This window comes from Cucurbita pepo, chromosome LG14, assembly GCF_002806865.2.
Source record: "Cucurbita pepo subsp. pepo cultivar mu-cu-16 chromosome LG14, ASM280686v2, whole genome shotgun sequence".
NCBI classification, from domain to species: Eukaryota; Viridiplantae; Streptophyta; class Magnoliopsida; order Cucurbitales; family Cucurbitaceae; genus Cucurbita; species Cucurbita pepo.
The window spans coordinates 6,689,200-6,707,014 of record NC_036651.1 but is presented as its reverse complement, the minus strand read 5'-3'; the positions used below and the strand labels follow the sequence as shown (position 1 = coordinate 6,707,014).

The following is a 17,815-nucleotide window of genomic DNA, read 5'->3' as shown; positions in this document are numbered from 1 at the left end:
CTAATTAACCCATTTATTAGAAAAGAAATGGAAAAAATAGAAACTTTGATGTATAAGAAAGGGTAATGAGGAACACAACACTGAATTCTAATAATAAAGAACATAAAAAGGTCTCTGACATAACAACTAACTGAATTATTACCGACAACTGACAGTTCATAGATCCATAGTACAAACAAAAACATATTTTAACACAAAAACTTGTCTACCAATCAAAATCTCCAATGCCACACACTCTCTCTCTTACTCTTTATCTCATCATAAAGAGAGAGAAAAAAAATGGAGAATCTAACTCAAAATCTCTCTTTTCCAACTCAGCTCATTTAAGGTTTACTCTCTATTGTTCCAAACAGCTTCTGAATGAAGCAAAAACATGAGCAAAATTATTCCAATTTTTAAGGTTTTCTCGTTTGATGAGCAAAATTTTGTTTTTTCTTTTGTCACGATCGGATTAAATATGTTCGAATTAATAGAGAACTTTTTTTTTAAGGGTTAATTTTTGTTTCTTTTTTCCTCTAATGGTAGCTCCAAAGATTTTCATCTCCGGTGGAGTTCCATGAGTAGCAGTCGTGTGATGACGGCGAGTCACTCATTCGTGGCGGCGGCGGCAACAGCATTCCCTCCGCCATGTCGTGCAGCAAATTGGGCATTCCGAACAGTGCCTCTTCGTCAACGAACTCATGGGACGGAGTAGACTGGTGGCAGATAGGGTTATTACTTTCTCCTTGATCAACCTTTTTCGTCGCGGCAGCAGCGGCGGCAGCGAGACGAATATCAGCTGGGGATTTGGAAGCTGGAATTGGGTAGGAGCGAATCGAGTCCGGGAAGTTGAGAACAGCATTGCTACCCTTGAGAGCCAGAGCAGCCACGTCGTAGGCAGCAGCGGCCATCTCCGACGTTGGATACGTGCCGAGCCATATTCGAGTAGTCTTACGTGGCTCACGAATCTCCGACACCCATTTGCCACTCCGGCAGCGGACTCCCTTGTAGTTGCCATGTCTATTGGAGGAGGTAGAGGCCATGAAAGATGTCAAATAGAGAAAAGGTATGATATTTGGTCAAAATTAAGGAAAGCACCGGCACCAGATAGGTGGATATGATTGTAGGAGTTAAGTGGGCAGTAGTAGATACTGATGAGTAAAGGGGTTGGGTCTATTGGCCTACACTTTGTATAGGCATATTTGGGTCAGCCTCCTATAGACTTATAGATAGAGAGAGAGAGAGAGCTAGAGAGAGACTAAGAGAGAGAGAGAGAGAGAGCTAGAGAGAGACTAAGAGAGAGGGGGGGATAGAGAGACTAAGAGAGAGAGGGCTAGAGAGAGACTAAGAGAGAGGGCTAGAGAGAGACTAAGAGAGAGGGATAGAGAGACTAAGAGAGAGAAAGCTAGAGAGAGACTAAGAGAGAGAAAGCTAGAGAGAGAGAGCTAGAGAGAGAGGTAGAGAGAGACTAAGGGAGAGAGCTAGAGAGAGAGAGCTAGAGAGAGAGAGCTAGAGAGAGACTAAGAGAGAGAGCTAGAGAGAGAGGTAGAGAGAGACTAAGAGAGAGAGCTAGAGAGACTAAGAGAGAGATTTATGAGAGAGAGAGAGAGACTAAGAGAGAGAGAGAGAGAGAGAGAGAGAGGTGAAGTTGAGAATAAAGAGAGAAAGAGAGAATTTAAATGAATATGATCGAAAGAGGAAAAGTGAAAGCGTGGGGAGTTCGTGGGGGAAAGAAACAAGGAGATTGGAATGAAGGAGTTGGATTTAGGGTTTGTCCGCATAACATCACACGCTTCACCCAACGCAATCACCCAATTAATTCCAATGAGAGTGATAAGTGAGCTTACTAATATCACACAAACCTCACCTCTATAATAACATGCATGCCAACCAAACACACATGCTTTCCATTTCTTAAAAACAATACCTCTTCATTTTCTTTTACCTCCCATTCTCGTGGGCCCAACCAATCACAAAATCTAGTACCAAAAACAAAAAAACACAACAATTAGACAAGGTGGCATGTCCTATTTGTGTAGGATAAAGAGAGGTAGAGGACGTATGGTACCATATTTAATGGATCCAAGCTTTTAAACACAACCCAAACCTTATTTATAATTAACCTTAAACCAATCCATTTACATCTTCCATAAAATTTTGTTTTCAAGTTGTCAATGTGTTTACAGGGCTAATATTGTAAGGATTCGGGAATAAAAAAGTCTACATAGATCTGCTGGTGAAAATTCTGGCGACTCGCACAATATGTAGATATCGCTACAGAGAGATGATGAGTGCAGACGCGCACAATATGATGATAAAGGTTTTCATGGTGAGCGTGACATTAGTGGTCCGTTAACCTCCGGACGTTGCTACAGACAGCTAGCTTAACCAGAGAGGGTCCAAGAGGTGTGCGAGCGACCTAGAGATTCGCACTTGCACGAGTGGGTCGTGTGTAGGGAAGTACTACACATCTATAGTAGTCTAGACTATAGGCCACCCATAGTATAGTATGAGATGAGATAGAGATAGATCTCTAGAGCATATTTGCATGTGATTGCATTAGTATGGCTCTTATAGTGGGATCACTCATTGAATATTCTTCGAAATACTCAAGTCGTATGTCACGTCATTTTTTTTAAGTAAAGGCAAAACGCCCATGTAAGGATTCCCTTCATATACTAATGATAAGAGTATTTACGAACTTTTTTAAAATGTTTAGAGTATCGATAAAACTTTTGAAAGTTTATACGAGTATTTTTATTATTATTATTATTTAATCATGGCTACCACGACTCTTGACTTCCGCCAAGACCACGAGCTTCTCAACATAAGTGTTTTGTACGGTAGATTGATGCCAAGGGTTTGGTTTGGCGCATGGTGAGGGTCTGGTTACCGACACGATAAGTCTCTTCACAGCAGGGCCAATCTTTCTCTTTGATGCCCAAACACCCCTAGCGAGCTTCGACTCACATTTATGACAACCCTCAAACAGCTGAATCTTCGATCAGATCCTCTAATTTTGATCTATGAAGAAGGAATAGTTGATTGTTAGGAATCACGGCTCTCCACAATGATGCTATGATATTGTCCACTTTGAGCCTCCTCTAAGGCCTATGGTGGAACTCTCGAACAAAGTACACCATTTGTTTGACTACTCTTTCGAGACTACAACTTCTTTGTTCGACATTTGAGAATTCTGTTGACATGGCTAAGGTAAGAGCATGACTCTGATACCATGTTAGGAATCACGATTCTCCACAATCATTTGATATTTTCCACTTTGAGCATAAACTCTCATGGCTTTGTTTTGAGTTTTCCCAAAAAGTCTCATACCAATGGGAGATGTTTTCTTTACTTATAAACCCATGATCATTCTCTAAATTAGTTAACGTGGGACTCCATCCCAACAATCCTTAACATCAATGAGGTATGAGTTTCAAAGTACGATAATTCAAAGAGACAAGGGACAAATTGAGACGGAGCGTAAAATCAATGGAGGTGAGACCGAGAGCATGTAACGCTTCAAACTAAGAATTCAAGCTAGAATTCAAAATCAATATTATTTTTTATATCTGATGGCTCCAACATTTGTCTCTCTTCTTTGAGACCAAGTCATACAATCTTACCTGTCTATTGTCAGTTGTCAGTCTGACATTTTGACATTACAATACTTATAGGATTTTTCACACGAACATAAAACTTAACATTTCATCAAAAGTTTCCATAGTTGACTTGTCAAAGTCAAATTTAGTTTAATTAAAATAAATAAATGAAATAGGGCCATCTTTTTCTACTATTATTTCCCTCCCTTCCCCACTCCGAGTTCAAATAAATAAAAAATTTATAAATGGTTAAAAATAATTTTTAATTATTTAAAAGGTATTTTTTTCATAAACGACTTGAATAATGTGAACCAATCCAATCTAACCTATAAACCTTCCCGAATATGAGTATGTGTTAGTGAAATAGGGATTGATTGAATGATTGATGAGAAGATTGAATTATGAAGAGCAAGAATGCTCTGTATTTATACACAGAATACAAAAGATATTCAGAAAATCTGATAACAAACAGTAAACAAATTAAAATAAAATCTATTCAAATCAAAACTAAATCAAATCAAAAACTAAATCTAACTCCTAGAGATTTAATTAGATACTAACTGACAACAATCTAAACAAATACCTTATGGTTGAAGAATAAAATAGATTCTCGAACAAAAAGGTGAGAGTAGAAGTAAATGAAGAAGAACACATGGACCATTGATTTGACTGAAAAAATTGAAATGGAGAAAGAGTTGATGTGGTTGGAATAGTTTTCACACTGCCACGAGGAATAGTCGAAGTCGAAGTACTTTTGGATGTGAAAAGAAAAGAAACTAAGTAATGGCCATTGTTCCTCCACATCTATGTACTTGCTTCATCTTCATAAGTAGACAAGCAAAGGTATTCTTGGTTAATTAGCTTCTATTTTCTTACTATGCCCTACTCGAGTTTCAAACGCGTCTTTCTCGTGGTCATCATTAAGCTTTTTTAGTATAGAGACTAAATTTGAACGACAAAAGAGGTGGGAGATCCCACGTTATATTGCATTTGATGTTCTGTAAATGGTAACAACCTGAAATTGGAATTCGTTTATCAACATATTTTTTTCGATCATTCTTGTAGCTGTTTTGATCGGCGCAATTGCCAAATCCTTCAACCACCTATATATATATATATATATATATTTCATTTCTTTACTTTGAATCCTTCGAAAGATATATGTGTTTTTCAAAAAAAATGAAAAGGTTTCACCTTGGAAAATCAACAAATTCTTTTTGGTAAAGTTTTTGGAGAGCGTTGTAATCCAACTAAGCAAAATATTGTTCTTCAATGGATTGTTTTGATAGAGAGAGATATTGTTCCTATTCATGAACCTCGGCATAGTTTTATAGATCGGTCACTTCAAAGCATACTTAGCTTCTTCTCCAAACCGAGAGGTAGAACTCATGCTCATTGCTTTAAGCTTAGTAGTTGTCAAGGTTAGAGCCTTATCCATTATATTCTTCCTGTTTATTCTCAAATGTGATGCTTCATACAAGCTTAATATTCCACTCTCGTCCTTCACGTTTATTCTCAAAGATATATACCGTTACACATTATTTCTAAATTATGTTTGGTAGTAAAACATAAATTAAAAAAATATACATGTCAATATTATTTCATATGGTTTGGATACGATCCAAATATTATTTGTTATAATACTTTTTTTTTTTTTTTGTACAAAATAATCATTTAAAATATTATAAAATAATGTCATGGACTTGCGTATTTAAAAAAAAAATTAAAACAATACAAAAAAAAAAAAAAAACCAGAATAAATATTAAAGATAACAATGTTAACGTATGATTTATGAAATTAAATGTAACTACTATATATATGTGTCATGGTCCTGGTGATATCGTCATCAACCGACATGGATATCTTTCCTTTAAAAAATATATAAATATTAAAGAACTATATCAATCCGTGAAAATGTAGTTTAGATACGTGTACCAATAAAAATTTGAACTCCTACAAAAAAAAAAAAATAAATAAATAATAATAATAATAATAATAAATAAATAAATAAATAAAATAATAATAATAATAAAATAAAATAAAAGCTAAAGAAATAAAAGGAATATATATATATATATATTTTCTCTAATGTGCGTCCCCACATTTGGATGAAAAAGATAGCTAGAACGCCAAGAAACTATAGGTAACGCTATGATACTGTCATTGAAATTACCCAAAATACCTTGCGATGCATGCACGTGTTTGTTTAAGACCACTGGGAGCACAAGTGATGTACACCGGTTGAATTTGGAATATCTTTTGGATCAACCCGAAATTTTGAGTTTATTGAGTTGGTAATCCGATAAATATGAATATATTTCACAACCCAACCCAACTTTCCATTTTCACGTTGGGTTAGGTTAGATTAGATTGTTAAGTTAAGATTATTTTTAAAAAAAATCTTATTTATCTATGTTACATTAATAACTAAAACTTCATACAACTCAAATATCAAATATTCAAGAGTCACAATGCATTACTAACGTGATTAAAAACGTCAAATATTTTTTATTTTTATAATAATCTTTAAAATAGGGTTGGGTTAGACTGTAACCCTATTTTCCAGCTATTCGAGTTGACCCGACAAAAAAATGTCAATCCTTAAACTAGCACAAATTCTGTTTTCTAAAAATTTGACCTAATTCAAATGGGAGAAAGAAAAAAAAAACTAACTCAATCAAACGCAACGAATGATTCCAGGAATGTATTCTAATGGTGGTGGCGCACCTGGTGCACCTTTTTATTATTTCCCAATGTAATCCTTTTAGTTGTTTCTTTATTACTTTGTCATACAAAAATGTCCATAAGAACGAAAGAAAATTTCATATAAACCGCTATTAGTAACTAAAACATAATCAACGACCTTACCTTATTTAACAAATATTGTGGTGGTTAATAAACTATATTTGGAGATATTAAGGTTATTTATCATGCTTGTTTTTAAATAAAACATAATGATACGATGAAAATTTTGATCATAAACGAAACATTGCGCATTACCAAATTTGTAGGGATGAAGATTTTTTTAATAATTTTTGTAATTCAAATCCGTCTAATCACCGAATCTTAATTCGTTGATTCATTTATAATCCCTTGAAACACATACCCATTCCGTACATAACATCATTCCTTTAACGAACAAGAACTTGATTGAGATCGAGACTAAGTCGTTCGTCTAAGAAACTAAATGTATTTTTTACCCTACTAATGAATTAAGAATCAAGGCAAGAATTTTCCACAATAACTCAACATTATCCTTCTCAATGGCTTCAACTCAAAAGAATCCATCACACAATCATTCAACAAATGTTCTCCCACACTCATTCTAAAGTTATTCAGAAACCCATCAAAAGGATCAAGCTCTCTTACCTTACTCATCTTTTCTAGCTTTCGATCTAGCCGGTGCTGGTTTAATAATCGAACCAAGTACGATCAGCGTGATGGGAATGACGCTTCCAATGTAGTACACGCTTCCATACGAGGCAAGCGTCTCGTGCAAGCTCAAGACCTGCCCAAAACATTATAGCATCAGAAGCTTATAAGCACACGACGAGAGCAAGCGAACAAGCGAAAGAGACGTACCATGAACCCAACACAGGAGTAGTTCAGAACCAAAACTGTGTAAGCGAAGTTCAAAAATCCGAGTATACTTTTGAGGAAAGCCATGGATGGAGGAATAGCTTGTTGCCATCTGTAGATAACTGCTCGATCGGTCGTACCGAGGTCGAGGAAACAACGAAAAGAGTTACATAACTGAAGACTAGACAGTATAATAACAGTTTGGCCATTGCATACCTCTCGAACCAGCAATCATCAGAGCGGACTGAACAAAGAAGATGATGTATCCAGGATACAGACCCTATATTTTTTCGGGTGATCAGAAAAGCAAGTCGATGTCGGAACGCGAAAATAACCAGAGATTTTGAATGTGTAAAAGAGTAAAAGCAGTAATGTCTTTCATGATACTCACATGCCAAACAGCACTGACTGTCTGTGTAGCCAGCAGCTGAAAGAACCCAGGTTTCCTCCCCTTTTGAATAAGCCTTTCATAAACATCTACACCAGCACGAAACAGCAATGAGATCATTTTACTAGTGAAATGTTTAAATGTAACGGCTCAAGCTCACCGCTAGTAGATATTGTCCTTTTTGGACTTTTCCTTTCGGACTCCCCTTTAAAATTTTAAAACGTGTCTGTTAGGGAGAGGTTTCCACATCCTTATAAAGAATGTTTCGTTCTCCTCCTCAACCGATGTGGGATCTCACAATCTACCCCCTTCGGGGTCCAGCGTCCTCACTGACACTCGTTCCTTTCTCCAATCGATGTGGGACCACCCAGTCCACCCCCTTCGGGGCCCAACGTCCTTGCTAGCACACTGTCTCGTGTCTGCCCCTCTTCGGGGTTCCGCCTCCTCGCTGGCACATCGCCCGGTGTTTGACTCTGATACTACTTATAACGCCTCAAGCCCACCGCTAGCAGATATTGTTTCTTTGGATTTTCTCTTTCGAGATTCCCCTCAAGGTTTTTAAAACGCATCTGCTAGGGAGAGGTTTCCACACCCTTATAAGGGGTGTTTCGTTCTCCTCCCCAACGATGTGGGACCTCACATTAAAGCTAACGAAAACAATGCAGACTTGTAAACCTCGAGCTGGAAAGAAACTCACAATGACGAAGCCACGTGCTGACTTGAATATTCCATTTAAGAGGAATCTCAACTGCACTCTTCACAAACTCGAGACCAAGAACGTCAACGTTCTTTGCACGGTCCCAGCGCGGTTTAGGCGGAGAAGATTTCGTCCAACCACTGAAACCTAAGCCAGAAATAATGATGGAGGCCTCTGAAATTGACCAGATGAAGTAATATTTCCAGCGTGCCGTGAATCCTGCCATATATTGGTACCCGAGACGCTTCCAGAATGGCCAATCATGGTAGACAGGATCGATAAAACGGGACAATGGAAACTGCGGTACGAGGTATAAATACAAGCCCATACAAAAAGCAGCTTGGAAAAGAGCTCTAATTGTTGCACAATATGGTGATGGAGATGGGTTTTGTTCATCATGCTTCCAAATCTGAAAAAGAACCAAGATGACAAAATTCGACATAAGAACATCGTTCCGAAAGTTCGGGGGTTAAACGATCAAAGCAGAAGAAGAATGGACACACCCCATTTCCATCAGTCCACTCAAGATAATCCTTCATTTCAAAAACAGGACCAGCAAAATGGCTGCCACAACAGAGGCAGTAACCAACGTACTCGATTAACGACGGTAACTTAATCAATCGATTTTTCTTTTGAGCCTCACTTAAACCTTCTTTTAACAACCCATCGTTATAGTTTATCGAACATGAAATGACTTTCAGTGTCAACACCATCAAGGCCCCTGAACAATATAGAGGAAAGAATGTCACAGTAACGACACGCTTGGATTGTAATGAAAGAAAAAGAAGACGTGGGAGTCGATCGAGTGATCTTACCAGTTGCATCGATACCTCCTTCCTTCCAAGCATCCCCACTCATGTAATATACATGGCTACACATGTTTACAAATAGTCAAGAATTCTGGAATCAAATGCACAATCTCAAGAATCTGAAAGATCTTTATGATGCAAATGGATTTGATAACACAACATCAGATATGATATCTAAGATCATTTTCTTTACGAAATGTGCTAACAGATTCCGAGACAAATCTTCAAAAAAAATTTGCAGAATGGTGATTGTAAAATTAGATTGTAAGTTTATCAAATACAAAACCCAACAATCCTGCATTTTGTGCATGTTCTGCTGCTCGCCCGGCAACTGTCGTTGCCAATCATTCGGCTCTCGCTGCTTTCTCTAACCTCCTATGGCCTTCTTCCCCTCTAACTAGCTTTTAAGTTTAACTCCTACTCATTTTCAGTGGTGTTCAAGCTTCATTTGGAGATCAGGGCTATGCTAAATGGATTAGCAACATTCGTAAGAATCTGATCGTAACGGTCCAAGCCCACCACTAACAGATATTGTCCTCTTTGAGTTTTCTTTTTCGGGCTTCTCCTCAAGGTTTTTAAAACGCGTCTACTAGGGAGAGGTCTCCACATCCTTATAAAGAATGTTTTGTTCTCCTCCCCAACCGATGTATGATCTCACAATCCACCCCACTTCGGACCCCAGTGTCCTTGCTGGCACTCGTTGCCTTCTTCAATTGATGTGCGACCCCCCAATCCACCCCCTTTGGGGCCAACATCCTTGCTGGCACATCGTTTGGTGTCTGGCTCTGATACCATTAGTAACGGCCCAAACCCACCGCTAGTAGATATTGTCCTCTTTGGGCCTTCCCTTTCGGGTTTCCCTCTCAAGTTTTTAAAACGTGTCTGCTAGGAAGAGGTTTCCACACCCTTATAAAGAATGTTCCATTCTCCTCCCCAACCAATGTGTGATCTCACAATCCACCCCATTTCGGGGACCAGTGTCCTCGCTGGCACTCGTTCCCTTCTCCAATTGATGTGGGATCCCCCAATCCACCCCCCTATCGAGCCCAACGTTCTTACTGACACATCGCTCGGTGTCTGGCCTCTAATACCATTAGTAACGGCCCAAGCCCACCGCTAGCAGATATTGTTCTCTTTGGGCCTTCCCTTTCAAGCTTCCCCTTAAGATTTTTAAAATATGTCTGCTAGGAAGAAGTTTCCACACCCTTATAAAAAATATGTCGTTTTCCTCCCTAGAAGCAATATCTTTTTCTGAGTACTCAAAAAGGATGATGCTTTGGGTATAAACACTTCAAGCATTGAAAACTCGACATTTCTAAGCACGGTTCCTCCTCAAAGGCCTCGTCCAAAGAAACAACGGTGGAAGTCCATTTCATCCCCTCAAAGGAAATTGAGTAGCGATGTCTCTATCGATCCCGAAAACATATAATGTAGCCGGACTTTCGAAAAGAGGAGGAGCTTTTCAGCTAAGGAAACATCATAATTGTTTCAAAATGGTGTTTTAACTATGACTTTCAACAAAGTCATAAACTCTATTTCTGCTTATAATCCTTTCCATGCTTACAAATCTCTTCGAAGTGTCAACAATCCTAATCCGTCGTAACGACTCTATCTTAATAAGCATCGACTTACCATTCTCGCTATCAAATTATCTCCAGCAAACATCAAAAGCAAATTCAGGGACAAGAATTTAGCTTTATCAGTGCCATAACTATACCAACACAAAAAGACCAAACGAATTCCTACCTAAAATTTAAGCTCAGGAAAACTAAAAGACTAAAGGAACTTAGCATGGATATAGCCACGTGAGATCTCACATTGGTTGGGAAGGAGAACGAAACATCCTTTATAAGAGTGTGGAAACCTTTCCCTAGGTTTCAAGGGAAAACCCGAAAGGGAAAGCCTAAAGAGGACAATATCTACTAGTGGTAAGCTTGGGCTGTTACAAGCCATCTCCAGCACAAACGTTCTTAATTTCCAAACAATTAATTCTACAAGGACTATAATTTTCCTGCTTACACCGAACAGCCCATTCGATAAGAAACCGAGTACCGAGCTCAAACTTATGTTACATCTTCCTACAAGTCAAAATCATAGTCAACCAAAGCCCAGAAGACAAACACAACTGAGCTGCATGACAGAATTACAAGAACAGAACATTATCCCAAGTTCAATTTCCACCAGATTCAACACAAATCAAAGTGACACAACAATAATTCGAAGAATGGAAAACAATAGAAACTACAATCAGATTGTTGAATTCAAGAACCCTATCAATCTCAGTCGAATAACAAACCCAATTGAATCGAATAACAAAAGAAACGCCCAATAAATCGCTTACCATCCAATGAGATAACCAAAGCCGAGCAAGAAGGTAATCAAGCCGCAATGGCGACGGAAGAGGAGCATCGAAGCATAACCCAGGAACATGGGGACCAAGAAATGGAGGTTGGAAGAGAAGCCAAATGAGAGACAAGAGAGAAGCACACCGGAGAGGGCGGAATAGAGGTGCTTGGTGGAAGGACCTGGAATAAGCCGCCATAGAAAGCTGACCGGAATTGTGGCGACGAAACAGAGAAGGAACCGGAGAACTGGGACCGAGACGCCGATTGAGGCGGCTAAGGATTCCATCTCCAGGCCCATCGAAGGCGTTTCTCTGGATTTGGTTTGTTTCGGCGTTAACGAAGTGTTTTGTTTGATTTACAGAGCAGAATCTCAACTACGCCGCCTTCTTGTACGTGCCTTCCGATCATATGGCTCCATCACCGTGAATTTTGTGCCCATTTTGTTTCCACTTTTCAAAAATTAACTCGTTTTTTTTTTTCTTTTTCTTTTTGCGAAATTACAACAAATATGTATATAGATTTGCATGCTATAGTCATTCAAGTTGTCAACTTGATCGAGGCTAGTCGAATCAAGTTGTCAACTTGATCGAGGCTAGTCGAATCAAGTTTAAAAACAAATTGCTTCATTCTTGATCTTAATAATTTTGATTCCTTACTCTCTCGAGTGAGTAGTTCATTAAGTGTTGATTTAGGGACTTAAACAATGGAGCCTCACTGTAACACTAGATTCGTAGTTTAGAGAGTCGAGTTGAGAAGACGAATCTAAGATGGCCCCACACCAGTGTTGGATCCAGCAGCCCAAAAACGAATGGCCCAAAATGCGTCATCGTGCATGGCCCACGACCCAAAACCCACGTGCCAACCCGAGTCGATTAGCTGCACTTCGCGCACGTGTGGAGTGTGTGAAAGCCGATTCTCAAGCTGCGACTCAGTTGTCGACTTGGTCCAATATGTCCTAAGAGTGTGCGGATTTTACCACATGTTCGTGATACGAGCTTGTAGCAACCATTTCTATGCGTGCATGAAGATTGTAGCACTATGTTGAGATTTGACTTGTGATAACCAATCATTTATGTGCATCGAACTTGTTGGTTTAGCACGATCTATAGGTTTCATGATTTCCCGATATTTAGTATATCTAACCTTCCATAGAGCTTATTTAAATTAATAAACGATAAATTAACTTAAGTCAAACATATAATAGAATATTAAATTTATTCGTGAATTATAATATAATGAAAACTTGGAAGGAAGAACTACATTAATTTATCGATAACGATATTTTAATACGAATAGAATACATTATTTAATAACGAAAATTTTGGTCAGGGGATAACGATCAAAGACCATTATTAATAATATTAGTCTATTATTTACTCAAAAAATATATATACATATATATATATATATATATATATATATATATATATATATATATATATTAATGTTTGTAGCCCATTTGATATTAAATAATATGTTCCGAACTGTTTTAGTTTTTCCTGAAAACGAGGTGATCCAGCCGCACCTTCTAGTACGACTACCTTATTACGACTTCATTCCAGTCATTAGCCCTGCCTTCGACATCTCCCTCCTTGTGGTTAAGGTAACGACTTCGGGCATGGCCAGCTCCCATAGTGTGATGGGCGGTGTGTACAAGGCCCGGAAACGAATTCACCGTCGTATGGCTGACCGACGATTACTAGCGATTCCTTCTTCATGCAGGCGAGTTGTAGCCTACAATTCAAACTGAGGACGGGTTTTTGGAGTTAGCTCTCCAAATTAGGGGTATTTATATAGCCTAATAATCTGATCCAAACCATAAACATAAATTTAAGATTTTTTTTTTTCTCGATTTAGATAGGGTTGACTTTTTTTAAATTGAAAATTTTGGATTAAGTCAGGAGTTGTCATTTTTTACTAACTTGAAGATAGGGTTGGGTTAGGTTGGGTTTTCAGGTTATTTTTTTAATTATTTAAAAAATCCAAATTACCTATCTCAAATATGAAATATTAACCGGTCACCGTGTATTACTAACAGAAATTACATACACTCTCCAACGTCTCGATAGAGTATATAAAATTTGAATTAAGATATAAAGTTAGTTATAGAATATATTTTATAGAGCGGTAATCTATTAAGACTTTAATATTAATGAAGATCAACTTTCAATCCCACTCGTGTTTCTTTTTTAGCCGTAGGTCAAATATTTTTAATCTTCATAATAACGGTTAAAAGTAGGGTAATATAGGGTTGAGTTGTAACCCTATTCTCGGGTTGGTTGAGTTAACTAAACCAAGAAAATGTCAAATCGACCCAAATTTTTTGTATTCCAAAAATTGAACCCAATCTCAATCGTAAAAATATAACTGAACCAAACATTTCTGGTTTGGGTTAGGAAGCTCGAGTTGGGCGAATTCTCGAACCGTATGAACATCCCTATTATATGATCTCATGTGAATCAAACACTTCGTTAAAATTGAAACTTTTAAAATCGAAAACTATATATAAGTCGTGATTTATTTTTTAAATTTCTTTAGATTTTGTTACTTTTTGAAACTAAACAATTTAAAAGAAGCAACCTAACCTTACCCAACAATTACATTTTCAACTAAAAAAATTATTTTAAAAAAGAATCAATTTTTATGAACATAAATAAATAAATAAACAAATAAAAAAAGGTAACACATCATCAACCACAAGTTCTTAAATATCTTAAATATCTTAATGTGAACTAGATATTTATATGGGTCGTAATACGTTATGGTTCTGACATCCTCGTATTATCTTAATGTGAACTAGATATTTATATGGGTCGTAATACGTTATGGTTCTGACATCCTCGTATGACAGGGTAACATGTTTTGTCTTCGCTCAATGTTTTTTTAGGAAGTTCTCATGAGATCATCCGGTATAGATAATACTTTTTAATTCTTTTTTAACTTTTTTTTAGTCATACTATTTTACTATTTTGAGGATTGCTCTCATTTGGATGTGGTTATGATCCGAGATTATTGGGATAAGAAAAAATTCTTTCACGATATTTCTTTTAATAGAATAATTAAAGAAAAAGGTAAAAATGAAAAACTTTTGTTCGATGCAACATAGCCACTAGTTATGCACATCACTATTGATCCCATGAGGACCATCCAATTCACATCTACAAGATGTCGGAAATGACATTCCACTTTGATTTTAGACAAAGTGACAAAAGTGGTACATGGCTGCCGTAAGCTCGTACCATAAGATGTTAGATTAAATCTCGTGACGAACACAAACCTCATGTTTAGTTGCTAACCGTCGAAGTTAGAACCCTAATCAAACTATTAGTGACAAGGCAAAGTGACAAAAGTGGTACATGTCTACCGTCAGCTCGCACCATAAGATGTTAGGTTAAATCTCGTGACGAACACAAACTTCTTGTTTAGTTGCCAACTGTCGAAGTTAGAACCTAAGCAAACCATTAGTGATAAGGCAAAGTGACAAAAGTGGTACATGGCTGCCGTCAACTCGTACTATAAGATGTTAGGTTAAATCTCGTGACGAACACAAACCTCATGTTTAATTGCCAACCGTTGAAATTAGAACCCTAAGCAAACTATCAGTGACAACGCAAAGTGACAAAAGTGGTACATGGCTATCGACTGCTCGTACTACAAGGTGTTGGGTTAAATCTCGTAATGAACACAAACCTCATGTCTAAGCCTACCTAAGCAAACTGATAGTGACAAATCGAAAGAACGAAACTGACGTGAAATCATCATCGAATCTAAAAAATAAAATATCAAACAGTTACCGAACGAGAACGATAAACATTGCCTCATTTCCCACACAAACTACTATAGGCTTACCAAAAAACAAAGCCAATCATCGTTTGAGAAGCTATCATCAAAAATATAATCTTCTTCTCTCTCACTCACCTATGTTTTTTTTACACATTTTCTAACTACAACAAAATCCAGACCGAACGAGTCAACGACACTGGGATATCTGTTCGTACTCGACCGGGCAGATCATCACTGCATCTAAACACAGCCCGCCTTTCGTGTGCGTGCAGTCGATCTGAGTCATAGAGAATTTGATCCTTGTCGATTCGTTTCGAGCATCGACATTGAAGTTACCTGCACGATACAGAGTCCATTTCCCAGATTCCACTAAATAGCATCGAGTTTTAGCATGCTGACCATCTGAAGTCCAAAGCTGGAATTGCACAGGCTTTATGTTCCAACCATGAACGTGCTCGAGGTTACAGATTCGACGCCCAAACCTTTTCGATGTCCGACCCAATTGTAACCTGAAGTATAGACTGTAACTTCCCGGTGGAAACGGGAAGTCGATCTCTCCACCAACTTCAAACCACCATACTTGCTGAAGATATGCAACAGTGTGGAATCTAAGCAAGAAAATGAAAAATCGATATCAGTTCGTTCCCTCTCAACGACGCATACGACAAAATCACAGAGTTCACTGCTTATATACATCCTTTCAGTTCCATCAGCCTCAAAAGATCTTCAAATATCAATGAATTGATCAAGAACACAACAGAAAACGATACCAATACGCATAAAAAGATTGTTTTTCGACACAATTTATATGCAAAACGCTTTGATAAGCTTCCCCTCAACGTTTTTAAAACGCATCTACTATGGAGAGGTTTCCCCGCTTTTATAAACAATGTTTCATTCTCCTCCCCAACCAATATGGTATCTCACAATCCACCCTCCTTCAGGGCCCAACGTCATCGCTGACACACTACCTCGTGTCCACCCTCCTTCAGGGCTCAGCTTGCCCAAGCCCACCGCTAGCAGATATTGTCCTCTTTGGGCTTTCCCTCTTGAGCTTTCCCTTCAAGGTTTTTAAAACAAGTCTACTACGGGGAGGTTTCTACCCCCTTATAAAGAATGTTTGGTTCTCCTCCCCAACTATAGGTGGGATCTCATCACACAATAACAGATATTTCCCACATGAATCAAGGTAAGAACTAATATCCAAAACAAATCATTGTTCTTACCAAACTTGGAATAATTCTGTTAATATAGAACAACAAGATCCATCCAACCATGTTCCATGAATTCAGCAAGAACAAACTCAAACAATAATGATAAGAACAAGCATAGATTGATTCAAAATATTCATTCCAATGAATCTGACTGACCTCGATTCTTCAGTGGAGATGCGATTCCAATACCTCCGATCATCAATCCCAGTAATCCTCAAATCCATGGAAGAAATCGATAAACAAACACCGCCTGAATGTTTATCCAGCCAAACTTTCTGAAACGAGAACAAAAACAAAATCAACAACGATCAAAGAAATCAAAGCCCTAATTTCGAAATTAAGTTTACCTTATTTCCATCATCCAATGGATTCTGTTGACAAAGCTTCGTATAAATCTCTCTTTTACTCATAATCCGAACAAAATCCCCAAACAATCGTTGAACAAGAACGCTATAATTAGACGGCAATTTGGAATCCCAAACGAAATCAGCCCAGGAAGCCCCACGAAAGGCCCGATTCAGCCTCGCAAGTCTACAAATCTCCACCGGACTCAAATGCCCCAAAACATCCGCCACGCAATTCTCAGGCAAGTCCCCGAGGCCGGGATACGGCGGCGGCGACGGTGGTTGAGAGCCATTACGGAGGCAAAAAAACGAAGAGAAATTCAGACCCATTAGAGAAGGAAGAAGATCATGAGAGAAAAATCAAAAGGGGTTGATTGAATACGAAAAAAAGAGAGGATTAAGGAGATGGGTTGCTTGGATTCGTCGGTTTTTTGAGAAAACAAGAATCAAGCGGGTGTTTGTTTAGTGAGAAAGTGGAGGAAAACAGCGAGGAATGATGATTATTGTAGATATTTGGGGTTTGGGGGATTAAAAATCGAAGTGGGCGGAGGAATTTGAAGGCGGAATCGAATCTTTTTTGCTCCAAAACCTCAAATATTTATATATCTAAAATCCATGGCTGCTTCTCCTTGCCGCTATTTGCGTCCATTGGTTCCGCTTTAATTAGGATAAGACTCTCATTTTATTTTCCATTTCTATAATCTCTAATTACAAACAATTTGCTCCAAAATCTATGAGGTCGATCCATCTCACCCCAATCCTCTTTCGATCTCCGTCTCTTATTTCATTGTTCGAGATTTGATAACTAAACGAAACATAGATTCTTTGGACTCCTTCCTTTTTTAAAACTAAACGAACAGAGATAGAACAAGATCGTTATACTTTTCTGGATATTTCTTAATGTCTGGGGCTTCATTTGCTTCGGAAAAAAATGGTAGAATTTCTTGGTCTTATACGAACATACCTTTGCTTTGGGTCTCCCCAGAAGACCTCATACCAATTAAAATAGTATTTTTTGATTGAACAAAGTATGTCTCCCCTTAATCGAGGCTCGACTCCTTTACTCTTGGAGTC

At 38.0% G+C, this 17,815-nt stretch overlaps 3 protein-coding genes across 3 annotated transcripts; all 3 read right to left on the bottom strand.

Annotated features, from left to right (window-relative positions):
- Nucleotides 1-499: 499 nt before the first annotated feature.
- On the bottom strand, nt 500-1,211 carry LOC111810713 (ethylene-responsive transcription factor ERF027-like). Its single transcript, XM_023697469.1, has one exon. The coding sequence runs from the start codon at nt 1,020-1,022 to the stop codon at nt 516-518; it is 507 nt and encodes a 168-aa protein (XP_023553237.1). The 5' UTR covers nt 1,023-1,211; the 3' UTR covers nt 500-515.
- A 5,501-nt stretch (nt 1,212-6,712) lies between these two features.
- Nucleotides 6,713-11,833, bottom strand: LOC111810064 (lysophospholipid acyltransferase 1-like). The gene is made up of 8 exons (XM_023696610.1): nt 11,397-11,833; nt 9,062-9,117; nt 8,750-8,967; nt 8,247-8,655; nt 7,553-7,638; nt 7,378-7,441; nt 7,165-7,283; nt 6,713-7,090 (listed from the first exon to the last, which is right to left on the bottom strand). The coding sequence occupies exons 1-8, from the start codon at nt 11,696-11,698 to the stop codon at nt 6,953-6,955; spliced, it is 1,392 nt and encodes a 463-aa protein (XP_023552378.1). The 5' UTR covers nt 11,699-11,833; the 3' UTR covers nt 6,713-6,952.
- Nucleotides 11,834-15,137: 3,304 nt separating this feature from the next.
- On the bottom strand, nt 15,138-17,392 carry LOC111810065 (F-box protein PP2-A12-like). Its single transcript, XM_023696611.1, has 3 exons — nt 16,745-17,392; nt 16,554-16,672; nt 15,138-15,791 (listed from the first exon to the last, which is right to left on the bottom strand). Exons 1-3 carry the CDS (start codon nt 17,069-17,071, stop codon nt 15,371-15,373), a joined length of 867 nt encoding a protein of 288 aa, XP_023552379.1. The 5' UTR covers nt 17,072-17,392; the 3' UTR covers nt 15,138-15,370.
- Between the last annotated feature and the right edge of the window lie 423 nt (nt 17,393-17,815).

Bases quoted from the DNA above. Each gene is read 5' to 3' on its own strand.
- LOC111810713 (XM_023697469.1), bottom strand. From the start codon at position 1,022: ATGGCCTCTACCTCCTCCAATAGACATGGCAACTACAAGGGAGTCCGC.
- LOC111810064 (XM_023696610.1), bottom strand. From the start codon at position 11,698: ATGGGCCTGGAGATGGAATCCTTAGCCGCCTCAATCGGCGTCTCGGTC. The intron at 9,118-11,396 runs GTAAGCGATTTA...AAACATGTGTAG, and splicing joins TTTGGTTATCTCATTGGATG to CCATGTATATTACATGAGTG. The intron at 7,442-7,552 runs GTGAGTATCATG...GAAAAAATATAG, and splicing joins CAGTCAGTGCTGTTTGGCAT to GGTCTGTATCCTGGATACAT.
- LOC111810065 (XM_023696611.1), bottom strand. From the start codon at position 17,071: ATGGGTCTGAATTTCTCTTCGTTTTTTTGCCTCCGTAATGGCTCTCAA. The intron at 16,673-16,744 runs GTAAACTTAATT...TTCTCGTTTCAG, and splicing joins CATTGGATGATGGAAATAAG to AAAGTTTGGCTGGATAAACA. The intron at 15,792-16,553 runs GTCAGTCAGATT...TTTCTTGCTTAG, and splicing joins ATCTCCACTGAAGAATCGAG to ATTCCACACTGTTGCATATC.